Genomic DNA, 18,455 nt, shown 5'->3' with positions numbered 1-18,455 from the left:
TAAGATTAACCTTTCATTATTCTTTAAATCTACATTGAGGGACATAGCTTAACCATAGCTGCCTCTCTCCCGAAACACATCCGTTACTGCAACAATGTGTCTACATTCAAATCACAAATCAAAACTCAGAGCTGCTTTACATTTTAAGTGTGTTTTTTTTAGATGATTTTTAAATTAATGTTAACATATGTGTTTTTCTATTATTGTTGTTGTTAATATTTAATTATTACGCAGCATCACATAATCAGCAGCTATACACAGCAGTGAGAGATGATAAATAACACCATCTGTCATGATCTTAAAGTTTGAATGGATTGACACTTACGATTAATCTTGTAACACTATCAATTGTAGAAAGGTGTATATTATTTCAACACGTCAGAACTCTCTGCTACATAGTTTCTCTTTTAATAAAACCACGTTGTACATTTTACACATATATAATCTGTTCAATATTTAATATTCCATGTCATATATGTATGTATATATATATATTTGTATATATAATATCTACATGTATATGTTCTATTTTATTTTATTTCTATTCTTGTTTATTTCTAGTTCTGTTTTATTGTAAAATGCCTTGTCTTTTATGCCGCTGCAACGAAAACAATTTCCCAAATTGGGATCAATAAAGTACCATCTTATCTTATCTTAATAGTGACCTTGGAATTAACTATTTTAAGTTTCAGCGTCTTTAACTTTTTTAGTCAGGACCGAAAACGCGACTTCGCAACCATTTACCCAGCAATTTGAATAATGAATTTAATTACATGTGTGCTGAATTGCTAAATAGTTGTCAGATACTCGCAATTCTAGCAGGGGGTGGTCACATGCGATAGCAGACTCCAGTAGGTGTTGGTGTATCTTAGCATTGTAAATTGTAGTTTATTTATTATTGTAAGAAATATACTAAAGGTTGGCCTCAGACTATTAGAAATGCTGTTTGGGTTTTAATGTTCCTCTTTTTTTTCCTAGTAGCTCAGTGTAGCCACTACACTATATTTCCACTTCCTCCCTTACACCTGGGAATTTGTAAAACCATTGTTATGGTTTACGGCACAAATCTGTGCGGATGGAGAGCTTTTTCTGTTGAATGTCCTGTATTTTCAACTAAAAATGTTGTTTTACTTTTACCTTCAGTGATTTCGGGCACATTAGACTAATGGGGGAAAACAGTCATTCACAGCCATTACTGAGTCTTTCAGTAACGCGGGGCTTCCTATTAAGTGCTTTTAACACACATTTGCTGGCCTCTCCACGCTCTGTTTTGATGATCTTAACGAGAGGCCATGCACGATTACATATACAAGGGTCTTGGGGAGGCAGTTGATGAGCGAAGAAAGGCTTTAATGGAACACTTGTCTACTCTGCTCGTCTGCGCAAATCACACATTGGTGAAGTTTGCGCTGTAATGAGACAAATCACATCAGTGTAATCATGTTTAATCTCGGGGGGTTTTATGTCTCCCTTCAAATTAGCCTGTGACTTCAGGTTCTCAGACTAAGACAATCAAATATGGTCGTTAAATAGCTGATTACACAAACATACTGTTTTAGATAGGTCACCGTTAATCCGTGTTTTACTCCATAAATACAATTCTAACATTAAGTAAGAGCTATTAGTGAATTATACAGGACTACAAAAATCACTGTAAATGACTTGTGGGAAATTCGCTGGCTTATTTTTATATTCATTTATTGTGTAAACATGTTTTAACATTACTGCTGTCGAGGTGGAGCTTTCCTTTGCAACAATATGCATCAAGTTGCCAGTTTGTTAAGTCTATTTTTGTTAAGACTCTTACAGTGTTGTTTTGACTTCATGGTCTCCTTTGAATCTGAAGGTTGCCTGTTGTTGTTATTGTGTTGCTGTGCAGAGAGGTGCTTATAAAAACTCAGCTTTTTAGACTGGCTTTTAATGTGTGATCAATGTTGTGTCAAATGTTAGCGAGCTCGATTCTATTCAGATTTATTGACTTTTTATCATTGTTAAGCGTCTTTGAGCACATGTAAAAGTGCTTGACAAATAAAATGTATTATCATCATTATGATTATTTAAGTCTACTCTCATTGCTATAAATAAATAAGAAAATATTAGAACACAATATATTGTCATCAAATTAGGAAGTGGATTAAGTAACTAGCAAGTGTATATACTCAGGTAATGTAATTGATTTATATATATATATATCTCATGTTTTACAGGAAAAGTGTTTTACAGGAAAATATTACATTTTTTATTATTGTATTTATTAGAAATCTGTTTTTATAATTCAGAAAACAGATTTACATATTAAACACATGATCAATTTATAAAATATGGTGAATTTCTTTAGGATTTTACAACCAGTATAAAACTAGCTAAACTGATCCAAGCTGTAAGTACCTCCTTAAGCGTTCATTTATCAGTAATAATGATCTATAATAGCATAATACTTTACTTTGGATACTTGTTAAAAAATGATGGGCAATTCAGAATCATGTGTATGTGGATACAGAAAAGAAAACAGGAAAGAGGATGATGAAAAATTAAAGTAACGCTAACATTTTTATTTTATTTTGAATAAACAGAGTTTATACAAATGCTTGAAAAGTGAGTTAATAACACATGGAATTGAAATTGATTAAATAAAGGTCTGTAGGTTAAATCAGGCATGTCTAAAGCCTCCACGCATGTCGGACATAATCTACGAAACACATCATTAAAACACAACAACATGATTACCTACTTTGTAGGAAAACAAATTAGTTTAGGCTTTTTGTATTTTAATGATTTGTTAAAAGGCACATTCAATCAGCGCTGCAATTTTCACTGCTGTTGGTTAGTTATGTGATTTTTTAAGTGAGAACCGGGCTTTTTGGCCTTAATAAGATGTGCTGTCACACCGCATTACAAGCTGATATGAGAAAGCTGAAGCCTCATCATCTACTGCAGGCAGAGTGTGTGGGCGAGTTGCCCGAGGCCGCTGTAACATGAGCAGATACTTTCCAGCATAGCGTTTAGAAAATGGTGTAAGATTGAATGTAAAACCTATGCAGAAATATAATAGCATGAATGTTTCAATATGTGTTTTAAATCAAAATCTACTGTGTGTATTGTTTTTGCGATGTATTTTCATATAAGACTTTCTGCTTCGTTCACAATATCTCTTGGTTCCAGCTAGCTAGTTACCTGTTGTAGTGGGGGGAGCTTTCTGCTTGGACCTGGACAACCTGCGAAGCTGACTTTCTGTCTGCCTGCTCTGGGTGTCCACCTGCTCTGTTTCTTCACCTTGGTTCTGTCCTATAATTTCTCCATCCTGTCCCTGTGACAGCTCTGTGCTGTCCATACTGACTGAAATAGAACTCTGTCTATCAAAAGCAGAGGCTCGGGCTTGCCCTCGGGCTTGCTCAGAGCCAAAAAGTTCTTCTGACAGGGGGGCAGGACTCTCCCCCACTCCAGCCATCCTGGGAGGTGACTTGCCGTTGGCCTCTTCTTGTGGGCTGCCTTCACCCTCGAAAAGTTCTGGAGTGAAGAACACGGTTTGGTCCTCTTCCTTTTCATCTGTACTGTCTACTGAGGGCAGTTCACTTTTACAGGTGGAAGGTGGAGAAGGCTCCAAAAGCTGATTGTGTGCTTCCAATTTGATTCCACCGGAACCATCTCCACTCTCTTGCTTAAGAAAAGTTGGCTTTTGTGGAGACGAGATCGGCTGCTTCTCCTTGTGCTCTGAATCCGTAGATGTTTCAAAGAGCTGGCTGGAATTACATACTGCTTTTTCTTTGAAGATTGGCTTCCTGAAGCAGGTGCTGGCGGGGCTGAAAATGTTGTACAGAGGCGGATCTGTGTTTCTTTTTTGATGTAAGGGCTCCGCTGGGGTACTGTGCATCGTATTCAACCGTTCTGCATCAAGGAAACAAAACAAAACATTTACAGTGGATATTTATTGACCTTATACCAGCATATTAAACCTGCACATCTTGGAAAATATATCTGATCATATTTTATATTAACTTATATTGCAATTGCGATTTGATAAATAATATTGGAGGTAATGATAATTTTGATGGGAATTTACAGTGATTCAATATATATGTAGGTTTCCTCGCTATGAAATGTGTCGCCCCTAACCATTGTCAATTATCATACAGAATCACATTATCACTTATATTGAAAAATCTATGGAAGTATATGTATTTAAGAGAATCTGCAACAAACCAAAGTCTGTAGAATATATGTAGCTCTAGAATACCTCATTGAGAATGGTATTTTCACATATTTTGCTTGTGATCTGGATAACATTTGAATATATTGCGCAGCCAAATCACAACAGAAGCACTAAAAAAAAAAAGGTAAGACCTTTTTTGAGGCTCACCATAAAGTGTGACTGGTATGCAGAGCACCGCGGCTGCCGAGGCTATCTTATAAAGAAAGATATAAATGCGGGCTTACGCTCAATATAATCCAAACAAAGGTCAAGGGGATTTAATTAAAAGCAACAGTCCAACATCTGCTCATCAGCTCGCTCCAGCGCCACTCAGGCACGCAAAAGACCTTACAGTAATGAGGCGAGCCACTCAACTGATAGCATGGCCCCCACCCCCAACATCCACCCCAAATTATAAAGGGAGGGGCGGGATGGGGGGGGTCTGCTCCAGCTCTGCTCCCAACACACGGGATTCAACACACAGCTCAAGCTTGTCATGACCCCAAAGACAATGGATGCTAGTCGAGGCGATGTGCAAACATGTCACCTAAGAATATTTTCTGTGGTGATGTCATACATCCTTTAGCATGTTTAGAGATTCTACTAGCTACATTATGTGATTGTTTTTTATTTAAAATGTTTTAACACAAAAGAGGACAATTATAATTATGTGCATTCCTATCATGACTAGATTAGATTGAAAGCAGATACATTTATTTACATTATAAGGCATTATACAAATAAGGCAGAACTTTTGAATGACTTAGTAATGTATTTGGTTTCAATGCAGAATGAAACATTGTTTCTACGCAAGCTTTTCAGTTGAGGGGGATGTGCTGTCCGTTTTGGTACCACTTTGGGTTCCATGACGAAACATTACTTTTTTTTTCAAAGGGGGTAGGACTTGAACCAATTGTGTGTCAATCCGCTGCAGAAAATAGTCCCTAACAAATATACTACAGTGACCAGCCAGTTTAGAAAATTGGTAAAAAATGACTATATACACCTGAGACTAGATTTACATCTTCAGTCAAATACAGGGGCTTTAGGCAACTAGGGTTACAGCTAAGGGCCAACGGGGGTAAAGAAGTAGCATTGAAGAGTAACATATTTCTGTCCTTGCTAAGGCAGCACTTGGGAAATTGTACACATTTTACAACATATTGTAATTGATTTTGTGGGATTTGTTTTATTGTGCATTTTATTTAATCTCTTGTTTAAGTATCCAGGTTCCAATTAGCCTGAGACTGTCCCAATTTGTCCTTCTACCTTTTTCTGACACTGCACCATCCACTCATCACTAATTAAACAGTGAAGTTATTAGATAGGCCTTAAAAGAACTGAGACCAGTCTCACAGAAACAAATCATGAATTGTGATATTGGGAAGGGCTTTGAATAAGACTTGAGATAGATATTAACCTTGCAGTACCGAAACCTGTCTTTCAATTTTGCTCACCTGCTTTTTCTTGTTGTTCAGCTTTCAACTGTGTACGAGAAAATAAATGGACGCTTGTTGGGCTTGTGTCAAGCTTGGGTACAGGTGGTTTGACACATGAGCTTGGTGTCTGATGTTCTGTGGCTTTTGGTGGGCTCTCATTCTCAAGAGTTACTGACAAGAGGCTTTTTGGAGATGAGGCAGTAGAGCTGAGACTCTGACTGGCTGCCAGAGCCACCAACGCTTTCTGTTGAACCTCAGAGAACGCTACCAGAGACTGCATGGCATTGCCGAAGTTGTCGTGATGCTGGACAAGCTGGCGAACCCATTTAGACAGACCTGAGATTAAACAAACACACACATCAAAGACGAACACTACCACAAACCTTACAGTGGATAACTATTGCCATCTAGTGTTCAAGTTGAGAGGCTGTGCAGTTATTACATTCAGCCATTGTTCACACACTGTATTGAGTACCTGTGATGTACTTATTGGGATTATTCCGGAAACGGTCATCCACTAGAATTAAGGCACCCCAGTCATTCTTGTGGCGGATACACCTGTTAAAAGAAGTTTGAGGGTTAGAGTGTAAAAGATTAAGAGTACAAAAGATCATCTTTAATACCACTCTAGCTGTAGAGGGTGGATTTACCTTCCCAGGGCCTGGTTCAAAGCTCTGTAGGCCTGAATCTCGTACCAGCGAGAGCCTGGGAGAAGACCTCTGGATTTGCAGTGTTGGTCATTGTACTTCATCTTCAATTCCACCTGAAACCACAGGCCAGGATATTCAAAGCAGATTCAAATAAATAGGGAAGACTGAAGTGCTTCTACCGTTGCCACAGCGCCCTGAACTAGTAATGGAAACGCAAATAAATGTTGCCTGCTTTGCTGGGTGCACCCAAAAGTGTGTAAGTGTGTAAGTGTGTGTGTGTGTGTGTGTGTGTGTGTGTGTGTGTGTGTGTAAGAAACACTGGCACGACAGTACAAAACAACAACAAAAATGTGCTTGTGAAATTAAGCTATTACAACATTTTGTTTCTTCCTTTGGGGGGAAACACTATGTAATAATAATAATGTATAGATCCCAAATGTTCCATGCAATTAGAAATAGTAATCCAAAACTACTAAATATAGGCCAACCTCATCAACATTTACATTTGTTCTCAGAGCGATTGTGTCGTTTGTGGTGATGGAAGGTGTTTTTGTGTACAGAAGGTGTGGCACACAAAGGATGAGAGCAGCAGTTAGAAATCTGTTTCAGCAACTTACTATATTGTGAGGTTTAGTGGCTGATCTGCAGAAAACATTATCAGATCTAAAGTAATTAAAAACTTTCAGGTACCATAAAGAAGGGGTTTGAAGTATCAAAATTCGTCACAGAGCATCCTGGTGCAATTTCAGTTGAGACATGCAGTTGTCATTACTCTCCTTCCATTCAGTCAGTTTCTATTGCTTACTATATGAAGGTGAAATGCCCAAAAAGATGTTGAAGAAAAGTTGCTGGCTACCTAACGAATGCTGACATGTATAATAACAAATATGCTCTCAAAAACAATTCTGAGTTCCATTTATGTCAAATGAGAAATAATCAGATTAATTAATTAATTAATTAATTAATTAATTAATTAAGGGGAAAACAATTTGGCATTTGATCCAGAGCAAGCTAAACACCATACTAAGAACCTGAAGGGATTGTGTCTCACCTACTGCAGATTTGTTCTGAAAGGGGAACAAAAGGGCTAAAGAGAGGCCATGACAGAGTGGAGTGAAGGTATGAGGGGCAAACAAGGTGGCCTAGGTGACATGAAGCATCCCTGCACAAAAATGCCAGGAAAGCATCCATCCATTTGCATCTGTCGCTGCTGATTTTAGCACTAACCTTTCAGAATTGACAAGTGAAAAGTTCAGTTGGCGTCTGACGGTATGCCATGCGGGGCAGGCTGCTGAACAGGGCTTTAACTGCTTTTGACAGGTACCGTGTGTTCGCCCTGAGCCCCCAAACACGGGGCCATGCCAGGTACAGCCTGTTCCCTGGCGCACATCACGCTATGCCACTGTGGCCCGTCAGGGCTTCGGTAGGTAAACAAACAAGAAGAGTCACAGGATTTCCTAAATGTCGTCCCTAAAGTTGGACTATGACTAATAACACCTCACCTCAGAAGCATTGTCACAACTGAGCAACACCTGCCACCATGGAAAACCTGAATTGGAAAACTTGTATAGTCTTTAAGAGATTAAAAATCATATATGTATTTGCATGAAAACAGTAGTGTCAGCAAGAGGAGACTCAACAACTCATATAGGCATGTCGAAGGAGTTAATGCTGCTGGCTTCATGGTGAGATGTTCATGAATGTATGAGACACCGGAGCAGTTAAAGAATCCACTTCTAAACCCACAGCTGGAACAGAAAGGCCATTAGCCTCAAGCCGGAAGTGTCATCTAAATCCAATCACAGTCCACTTCAGCGTTCGAGCCATCACATCCCTGGTCTCTACCATGTCACCGTCCAATCTAACATGACAGGTTGCATATGTGAAAAAGCCAATTCTGGCTGCTAGCAAGTCTCGCAAATGTGCAAGAAACCACAAGCTGGAAGGGATTAGTTAAAATGTCAAGGGATCACTCGCTTGCTTTGGCCTTGTCCTCTACAGCAACCTGTTCATCCCTAAAAACATATATTTGACCACTAGGCATGATTCGCAGCTGAGCGCATTTGTTTGAGCTATATTTTACGCGGGGTGTGTGTATGTGCGCGTTAGTGTGCATGCCTCTGGCAGTCCAGGACATCTTTTGCTTGTCACTGAGATTGCTGAGCGCCTCATCTGCCACATAAGGCTGAACTGACAGCTGAGTGGCTCATCTTGAAGACAGTGTCCATGTGTGTGTGCGCACACGCTCACAAGAGCAACAAACTATCACACTCTTTTCCAACAAGCTCATGGATCCGCTCACAGTAAGGCTATACACAAAATCTTACTTATTAATTGATTGTTTTATTCTTGTTCCACTAAAAAGTTGACTTTTAGAGCAACGTTGAAAATTCTTTGTTGTCACTTGTTCACAATTCTGGATATTTGCAACAGCGACTCAGTTTGGCGTGACCTAAGTAATTTCATTGCACAAGGATGGGTTGTGTAAATTAATGTTTGTTTTTTATTTGAGATAAAACAATTTTGATATTATGTTGCAGCACTCTGCCCACAGTCCAACATGAAATTACAAAAAAGTTGCGCTGCCCCCAAGACTAATGAATGATATACCGATATGATTGTTTGTTTATTGGAGAAAGTGGCAGAACCAAGAAAACGACCCCATCCAGGCCTCATCCACCCCGTCCGAGGGAGCTACTTTGCCTTGAGTAGAGTGTGAGGGGCTCTGGGAAACGATACCAAGTTATTAGTTAGCTTAAATTCATCCTGAAAAACACAAGCACCAAGAATATGACCCAACTTTACGTTTCTGACGTTAAACAGGTTAAATATAATTCTCCTTCAGCCCAATTATTGGCAACAGGGTTTATACTTGGACGCTGATGGGGCTTGCTTTTTTGTTGAGGTTGTATTATCGTTTCTGCCACTTTAGCTTTAGTCAAACAAACAGTCTATTAAAGCAAAGTGTCAATCTTATGGCTGCTCTGACTCAGACTGGTGTCTAATCTGTATTTTTTTATTCAAACCTGTCTAGGCCTCACCCAGCGGTCTCTCATGTTGTCTTCCAGTTTTCTAAGCAATAAGCATACATAATACTTGATTTGAACAAAATAAACTCACATGGAAAATACATTTGTATCCACTTTGAATGAAATTGTTTTGACTGTCTTTGTTCTTATCCAACCCCTCCTTTTGCTTGGATTCATCTTAAGCGGTCTACAGACTGGGAATCTTAACATTTTTGTTGCACCAACCAACCAACTTCTATACAGAGCAACAAGTACTGAAAACTAAGAAAAAAATATGGTAAAAAAGGTTTGACTTATTTTCATGTAAGGTTTCTTGTGCTTGAGCAGTGTTTAACATTGTTTATATTTGTTAAGTTTTGGTATTAGTATTTAAACTGTTATTGTATTTGGAATTGAAATGATCTTTAACAAAAAACATTGTGTAGGAATAGGACTACATTTTGTTACATGGCAAAAAATGGGTTGAACGAACTAAAAAAAATGGGCCATTGGTGCTGACAAGGACAGCACAAGGGCTGATTGTGTATTACATAGCTTTTCTTCAGTTGCTGATGATAAAGCCACATGTAGAGTCTTGAGTGCGCCTGGAGCATCCATCATTCCGTCCGCTGGATGATTTCCATGAACTCTTCAACATTCCTCCAAAATCTCCTTTATCCATCCGTTTGACATGCTTGCAGGCTTTCAAATTAAAACGCTCCTGTGTCTGTCTTTAATAAAGGGCAATGGCAAAAGGTTGACTGAGCCCTTCATTAAAATAAAAGAGATGCCTTATCAGTTGTAAGTGTCTTTTTATTGCTTGTTAAAGCCACTTATTGTTTGACTCACTCACGCACGACGTGACTGTTCACTGTAAAACATACCATTGGAAAAACTCAACATAAATGTAATACCACCTTTGGCAGGGCTTTCTCTGCAGAGGACTTTTCAAGTTCAACCTTTGATCTTTGTCACAATAACACAACAGGCCAGTAAAATGCCATGCTATGTGCTTAGGTTGAAGCTTCTAAGAGTTATGCCTGTCTGGGAATGCAGGCCATGCAGGCATCTAAAGTGCTGCAGCAGTTTAAATGAAGAGAAGCTGGGCTTACACCTCTTATCCTAGCAATGGGGTGCTGCCGTGTGAGTGTGGCATTGAATGAATGAATGAATATGTCTGGGTCCATGTGTGCTCTTACGAGAATGTGCACATGTTACCACTAGTGCATGAAGTGACAATGTAAGAACATGTCACGCATGTGTTTGTGTGTACTCGGGGAACTTCTAGTGCGAAACATATGGTGTAAATATGATAGTGTGTTAATACAACGCATTCATGAAGGTGAACATGTGTTTAAAGACTAATAGCTAATAATATGCTAAGCTACTTGTATTTTGAAAAAGAAAACTTGGCATGCATCATGAAGCAGAGGCCCACCGCCTTATCCAAATTAAGACTGCCGCTGTTAAAGCCAAATAAAAAAATATTCACTTAATAGTCCTACAAAATAGCAGAGGTGCTTCAACACACTGGCTATAACTTACAAGCTGTTTAAGCAACAATATAACAGTGTATTTCAGAAAGCAAAATTAACAGAGCTGCATTGTGGTAAAAAAGGTTGAACTTCAGCTATTTGGCAACACTCGCTTGGAACAACATGAGTATTGATCACCACGTTTCTATATACAACCAAGCATCATTGCTCAGAGTACACTGAATCTCTCCTCCCGTGGAATTGAACATAACATGTAATAGTATCGACTATCCAATGTCTGTGTGTGTGTGTGTGTGTGTATGTTTGTCTGTATGTGTGTCCTTATAGGGCCTATTATCTCTCAGACAGAGTGCTGCAGCAGTAATCTTGCTCCTTTAACATGAGGGCTACGAGGGCTAGCTGCATGGCTTTGAAAGTCATTAGTGTCAGTGTCCCCATCCTCTCAGCGGTGTAATGGGGTTAGCTCAAAGACCTTTACTGCCCCTTCAGAGCTTCCCTAGGGGCCACACTGCCTCTGCCATGGAAGAGGAGATAACAGGAGGAGGAAAAGACAACTAGAGAGAAGACAAAGGAGAACTGAGGAAAGCTGAGGCTAAAGATGCAAAGAAAGACTCTATGATCTAGAATGTTACAAGCATGGTCTCTTGGTTCTCATCAAAGATGACACAATAACATATATAGTATACCTCTTAAATAATACAATTCAACACCGTGCCTTAAAAAAGGCATAATGACTGAATCTCCACTGAAAGCCAGGCAAAGCTTGCCTGATTTTACACACAACTTTCAACTTGTCTCTTCATTTCCATCTTCGGGGGAAGAGCTGAATGCAGAAAATGTTGAGCGATACAGGTGGCTATGGCTCACAGCTTGACAAAGGTTTTAGTCCTGCCCATTCCTCCAATTTGCTTATTATTGGCTCCCCTCCAACACTCATTGGCTTGATTTTTTTTGTTGTTGTTGTACCAGTGCCTTTATTGGAAAGACACAGTTAAAAGGGGCAGACAGACCAGATGACATCGTAAGTCTTCCTTGGGTCGGATTGGAACCCAGGACCTCTGCCAGCGCTGCCAAATAAGCTATATGCGTCCGGCTTAATTGATTTTAACCGAAAAAACAACATCAAAATTCAAGATGAATCAATCAACTCTTTTAGAAGTTTTAAAGACTCGAGGGCTGATATTTTGACTAGCTGTAGCTTGACAGAAACCAACATCATAAGATACAGTATAGACAACAGTTGTCGTGAATAACTGCTTCTTATATGTAAAGACAAATATAAAAACACAGAGTAATACTGCAGATGTAAAAATGTATGCCTTGCTCTGGGTTACTGATCCTACGTCGTAGAGATGACACATTGTCAATCTGTGGTTGAAGGATTTATAAACGTATATAAAGTGTCCTCCCTATACATAACCACAAGTCAAAATAATTAAAAAGCATTAGAGGACTATAATGATTTCCTTGAGTACAAGTGAAATTAAAGCACTAAAGATCTCTCTCTCATGCCTGCACTCTTTATGTTGCCCAGTGCCTGTCACTTTTTTAAACATCATGAAATGTTATACATTGAGTGTTGCCCTGGTTAGGTTGGGCTTGTTGTGGTTATTATTGTTCACAATCTATAAACAATGCAGTATGTTAAGGGTGATCAATGATTGAGCATGACAAAAATGAAATGTCAGATTTTGTTGTCTAAAAAATGCAGTAAGAAGTCAAAGTGTCAGCAGTAACAATAATCAGCCTTGCCTACCCGATCTTACAGCCGCCAACATTATGACAAGATGTGGCAGGAGTTATCAAACTCTCCAAGGAGCTGAGCACATACACAGAGGTTGTTGATGTAGAGCACAGATTACGTCATTAGAAATGCAAAGTCCCCTCACGCTTGGTCAGTTCCACCTTGGCCCTATGAAGCAATGTTTTGTCAATCCTGGTCATCTGCTCCACCCATGTATATCCAGTTTTTAACTCATTTAGGAACATTACCGTTGGTTCCTATTAAACATTTAGATATTCAAACAGGGTAACAAATATAGCTTCTTTTTGTAATGCTCATGATTTACTTAAGAAATCAGGACAACGTAGTTCTAAGAAACTTTCCTCAAACAATGGAGCTCTATGGCAAAAAGAAAACAAATATATATGGCACACAAAAATCCCCAAATTACGTTGATACCTGACAATGACACACTTGGGTGAATACCATAGAGATATAATAAATATTGAGTTTCACCCTAATCAAGTCATCAAGATTTATTTTTCAGGATCATTTTGCTTTCATTTAAAAGGTCTGATGTATTCATGAGATAGGATGTTGCTTTGCCTTCAATTGTCCCCTAAGTGGATATTGATTGGGTAATAATTTGTATAAGGACTTTGCACAGTGAAGCAATATAACAAACATATATAAATTGTTTGATTAAACAATTCTCATTTAGTGCCACCATCAAGCGCAAAATAGCACCTAGCTCTGTCTGAATGCGCAAAATAGATACATTTCAGACAAGGTTGGTTGATCATTTTTCTTTCACTTCTCTCCTCTATTGTAAACTACATGAGATGAGTTGTTTTGTCTTTTATATTTTAGTTTTTACATGGATGAAGTGTGTAAATGTGTGTGTGAGTGCTTATGTTTGTGGACCCTATGAAGAGCCAATGCTCATGCTAGTGCTAATTGGGATCCTAATAAAGACATTTCTTATGGTCAAACTATACGGGGTAATAACTCTTATATGGCCATCTATGTACCTAAACACCAGTACTATGACAAAATACAACGTTTAAAAAAAATCTCATAAAAGAAGAAGAAATGCCCCGAGAACTGACAGTGGTGAGACTGACAGCTTTGGCTAAGGTGAAGGGGTCCGGGAAGCTTCAATCACCCCCACGTCTGGCCACACTGACAGAACAGGTTAGTGAAAGCTTCGTCGTGCCCTGACAGCAGGATGTGGAGGAGTAAAGGGGAGGAGAGGTGGGAGGCGGGGAGACAGTGAAACTTAAAGGTCAACTTTATTTGCTAAGGACAGGGCACACACAGCAACATCGCTTTGGGATTTTATTTTACGGATCACCAAAAGGCGATGCTCTTATTTGGTGTGGTTTTGTGCGTGTGCATCGATGTCTGTGAGATATTGTGTTCATGGTATTCAAAATGTTTGATGTTGACCAAGAAAGAGAAGTAGCGGACATATACTGCAATTTCTTTTCCAAACTCAGTACTATTTGATGATGATTTTGTACAGCTATTGCATTGGTTAGAGACCAAACATGAGTGGTCTTCACCACATTGGTCGAGAGTAGTTGATCAAGTGTGAATCATATATATAAACTGATGCAGACATTGTTGAGCTGAGGCTTTGTCCTGATTAAAGCACTCTTACACTTACACAAGTATTTAAGTGTAGAATGACCTCGTAAAATGACCTTTATGTCATATGGAGCAATTATTTGTTTACAATTTACTTATAAAACTATTGGATACAGAGTAAAAATGGTACTTACCATGCCATGGTCTAGGCCAAAACTTACTGAATGTAATATTCACGCCACGTCTGTATAATATTAAATGTTGTAAATGTGTGCTTTTTCAAATTTAATTTCCCTTGCATACATAGAACGCTAGCAAAAAAGCATCTTATGAAGGGTAAAATAATTCAACTTGGTTTGCAAAGGTCATCTTCTACAGAATTAGTTTCAATATTATTTATCTTTTTTTCCACCCATGTAAAAAGAATTCTCCCAACCGTAGACTTTTGCCATTTTCCCCAACCTTTTTTTTAAATTACATTTTACAATGCATCATTAACAAATGCATTCATAAAATCTTGCTACTCACATCTTTGCACATTTCTGAGTTTTGCATCATTGGTTTAGGTCTTTTAGAACCAATTAAGGCCTTATTTTTAGATTTCTTAATTCAATACTTTTTAAAAGGAACTGCAGGAATGCTGTTTTATCTTTGCTTGGACCAAAGACCACTGTTTCACCTGTTTCCCCCCTGTGCAGAATATCTGCATCCTGCTGTGATTTTACTTACTTGGAGATCTTTGATGTTTGGGAAGGGAATTCCAATAGTGACCACAGCCCTGGCATTGTCATCAGTGAAGTCTAGTCCTTCACTCACTTTACCTCTACAGACCGCGATTAGCAGTGCACCATCTATTACAAAGAAACCACAGTATATAAAACACTATAAATAACAAGTTATATAGAGTTGAACTGTGAAATGACTATTCTATTTTAAATTATGATCAGATTTACAATGTATGCACTAAAATAGATCATCTCCATGAACTGGTCTAAAAGTCAGTATGATGTTTAATGGTCTCACCTCTTTCCACGCAGTACTTGATGGCATCGTAGTATGTCTGCAGCAGTTCATCAAAATTCCCCTTGCCACCGCCGCGGGGCTCTGTGATCACAGCTTTACATTGTTCGAGCTTCTCCCAGAGACCTGTGTTGATCCATCGGTCTCGCAGCTTGTCGAGCATCTGAACAAATCACAGGAGGTATCGTGTAAATATAGGTGCTGGATTGGGCTTCAGCCCCAAACATTTTTTGATTTTCAAGTTGAACCAACTGCAAACCAGACTAGAACCAGCACTAAACTAGAACAGAACTCTAATTAGTGAAAAGGGGTAATCAGACCTCCATCTGTGTCTGGGGCAGCATTAGCTCAGTTTGTATAGGATAAAAAAGACCAAAGTATCTTATACATAGATACACATACATAATGTATATACTTTTTTTGGTTCTCCTGGGTCCTACCAATGTGTCCCTGAGCAAAGCACTAACAAACCAACTGACAGCTCTCCATAAATAGCATGCATTTGAGCATGTGTATTTGGAGCCTATGTGTATAGGTCCTGTTTGCATGCTACTGCATGTACTGTTTATACTAAAAGTGAAAACTTCCCTTGAGTGATTAATTAACTATGTCTTCTACTACACAGGATGCACTAAGGCACCGCATCAAGTGTATAAGTGTAGGTCACCCGTATTTTATCAGCACTTAAAACAGCCCAACAAACAATCTCTATTGCTCCCCCCATGAAAAGACATTGCAGCATAACATAATGCTGTAACGTACCCTAAGTAGATACCAGGTTGTTTGAATAAGAGCATTTCTGTTCCATCATATACATCATGACACTAAGTCTGAAAACTTGTAGCAAAGAACAGGAAGCATTTAGCTACCCATGTTTGCTCCTATGTCCCCACACAGCTTTTAGACCCCCTTAGTAATAAAATCACTGTTCCCATACTATTGTTAATGCAAAAAGTCAGCAGCTCTCGAGGGAGGCACATTGATCTAAAAGCCCTCATCCTAGCCTGGCCCCACTCATGTCTGTGCTGCGCAGATCAAATCCTTCAATAAGCATGGCTTCATAATCAAAGAGCAGCTTCACTGGCTCAGAAATGTGTTAGAAGGGTCAAGGAGAAGTTCTTCTTGTCGTCAGCAGAAAACTTCTCAACAAGCAAATAGTGTCAAGCTGTAAAGCCTGGGCCTAATGCAGTCAACAGATGGGAGGAAGGTGGAGAGTATTCACTGAGGTTTTGTCCCCAACAAAACACTGATTCTGGTTACCTGCATCAGCCAACTCCAGTGTTCCTTAAAAACACCGCACAAAGCAGCACCGGCATTTACTCTGCTGCTTGTGTGCGGTACAGAGGACAACAAGAATGGCGGCCAGGGAAATGAGACCGTATGAGAGCGTTGATCATTTCTTGCATGCCAGTGTGATTGCCTCATAGTGGTGAAATGAAGCATGGGGAAGATTTCGTCAGGTTGGTGCCTCCTAAAGCAAGTGAGCCCGGGACGTTACCATCAATAAAACATGGCACATTCACTAAATATGCAGTGTTACATCGACGAGGACCCCCCTTACGTGCGTCTTCAACTCAGTAAACTGTTTGTACTCCAATAGCTTTCCAGTGCAATCTTGAGCAGCAGATGAATAATTTATCTTATGTACTTTAGGCAGATCTACTACTAAACAAAACAGTCATTATCTGCCAGGCTGCACTTGGAAAGGAGCCGATTCCAGGAGGCGAAGAGTATAAAGGAAAAATGCTCTTGCTGATAAAATGCAACAGGGTTGGTAAATACAGAACAAAGGGAAGTGTCCTGCAACCAATATTATTATATCTCTACTTTATTTGACTGTACTACCCATATCATGTTTTCACTCGTTTATTTTTTTTAAAGTGAAACTAAAGGTTGCTTCTTGGATTTGTAACATTAAAGTGGCCATATTAAGCTCATTTTCAGGTTCATATTTCTATTTTGTGCCTCTACTATGACATGTTTTCATGCTCTAATGGTCTTTATTTTTCTCATACTGCAGCACCTCTTTTCACCCTCTGTCTGAAACCAGAGCCCAGTCTGCTCTGATTGGTTAGCTGGCCAGCTCTGTTGTGATTGGTCAACCGCTTAGAGATAGATGCCCCCCCCTTTAACCTATCACGTACAATGTCTTGGAGAGCTAGCCAATAGAAGCGCACATGTAACATAGTGATGTAATTATGTTACAGAAGTAAAAAGGAGTCCAAAAAGGAGAGAGATCCTTGGGAATTTAGCCTTTGACCATTTACATTCACAAAAACCTATAGAACACACTACAGGAAAGGGAAACGCCCCAAAAGATAAACAGTGAACCTCTAAATAATGAAAATAGACATTCTAAGGCCATTACGGATGAGTAAATCCCATCATGGAGGAACCCTTTGAGTGGCTTTAAATAAGATCGTATTTCAAGCTCACAGTATTCTACCAATTTATGAAGCCACAAAACTTGGTCCAAATGTAATTGAATATCTAAAGAACATGGAAATATCCAAATAATAATACAAATAAATAAAATAATGGTATCATTTATTCAGAGAAAGCTTTTACACTATACATATACAGATAAAAACGAATTTAAAAACAATCACACATAATAGTAATTTACACCCTGGAGTCAAGTCCTTGGAACAGGGAATGTTCCAAATCTAATTCTCATATTAAATTCATAAAGGAAATATATGTACAAAAGCTGGTTCCAAGTGGGTTTAAACAATTCACCCATTCATATTAGACTATGTCCAACCAAGGTGTTACTTTACTTTAGTCAGCATTAATATAGGCCATGTACATCACGAGACTGGTCTGATAACTCAAACTGCATGGGTGTGAACTAGAGCATTTTACTGTGCAGTCATATGCATTTTCAGCACCTTCAGCAAAGGCTTTCAGCCATGCAAATGTTAGACACTCAACACAGAAATTACAGACACCAAAATTATAGACATGAGCACCTTCATCAATATTTTAGGGACAACATCTGACACAGACCGGTGTTTAGCTGACAGGCTGGGCTATAAAATGTCAATCTGCAGGCTCAACTACACACCTCTTTGTATAACTTCAAGACAAAAAAAACAAAGGAAGCTGGTATTCAAACGGAAGGGCTTTTTTTGAACTGGGGTTGTACGAGGTTCGTATCGTTAGTCGGTGTATTATGAGGCAGCATGGGAGCAAGCCAATTTACTGGTGTGGTTGGGAGAGCAAGTAAAAAAAAAATTTAGCCACCGAAAAAAATTACTATTATTATAAAAAAAAAATCACCACCTTACCTTGTCGTCGGAAAGCACAAAAATAATCTCAATCTACACTCAGGTGCAAG

At 39.0% G+C, this 18,455-nt stretch overlaps 1 protein-coding gene across 1 annotated transcript in view; it reads right to left on the bottom strand.

Annotated features, from left to right (window-relative positions):
- LOC104966493 (Fanconi anemia group J protein homolog) overlaps nucleotides 1–15,287 on the bottom strand; it is a 44,103-nt gene extending 28,816 nt beyond the window's left edge. Inside the window, exons 1-6 of the mRNA XM_010795680.1 lie at nucleotides 15,119–15,287; nucleotides 14,825–14,946; nucleotides 6,279–6,391; nucleotides 6,104–6,186; nucleotides 5,647–5,964; nucleotides 3,175–3,885 (exon numbers count right to left, since the gene is read on the bottom strand). Of these exons, the coding sequence (XP_010793982.1) occupies nucleotides 3,175–3,885; nucleotides 5,647–5,964; nucleotides 6,104–6,186; nucleotides 6,279–6,391; nucleotides 14,825–14,946; nucleotides 15,119–15,278 (1,507 nt within the window). The 5' untranslated portion in view covers nucleotides 15,279–15,287. The remainder of the gene's footprint in view (nucleotides 1–3,174; nucleotides 3,886–5,646; nucleotides 5,965–6,103; nucleotides 6,187–6,278; nucleotides 6,392–14,824; nucleotides 14,947–15,118) is intronic.
- Nucleotides 15,288–18,455: the final 3,168 nt, after the last annotated feature.

Source organism: Notothenia coriiceps, unplaced genomic scaffold (assembly GCF_000735185.1).
Source record: "Notothenia coriiceps isolate Sejong01 unplaced genomic scaffold, NC01 NC01_scaffold00037246, whole genome shotgun sequence".
Classification (NCBI taxonomy): domain Eukaryota; kingdom Metazoa; phylum Chordata; class Actinopteri; order Perciformes; family Nototheniidae; genus Notothenia; species Notothenia coriiceps.
This window is presented reverse-complemented; position numbering and strand designations above follow the sequence as displayed.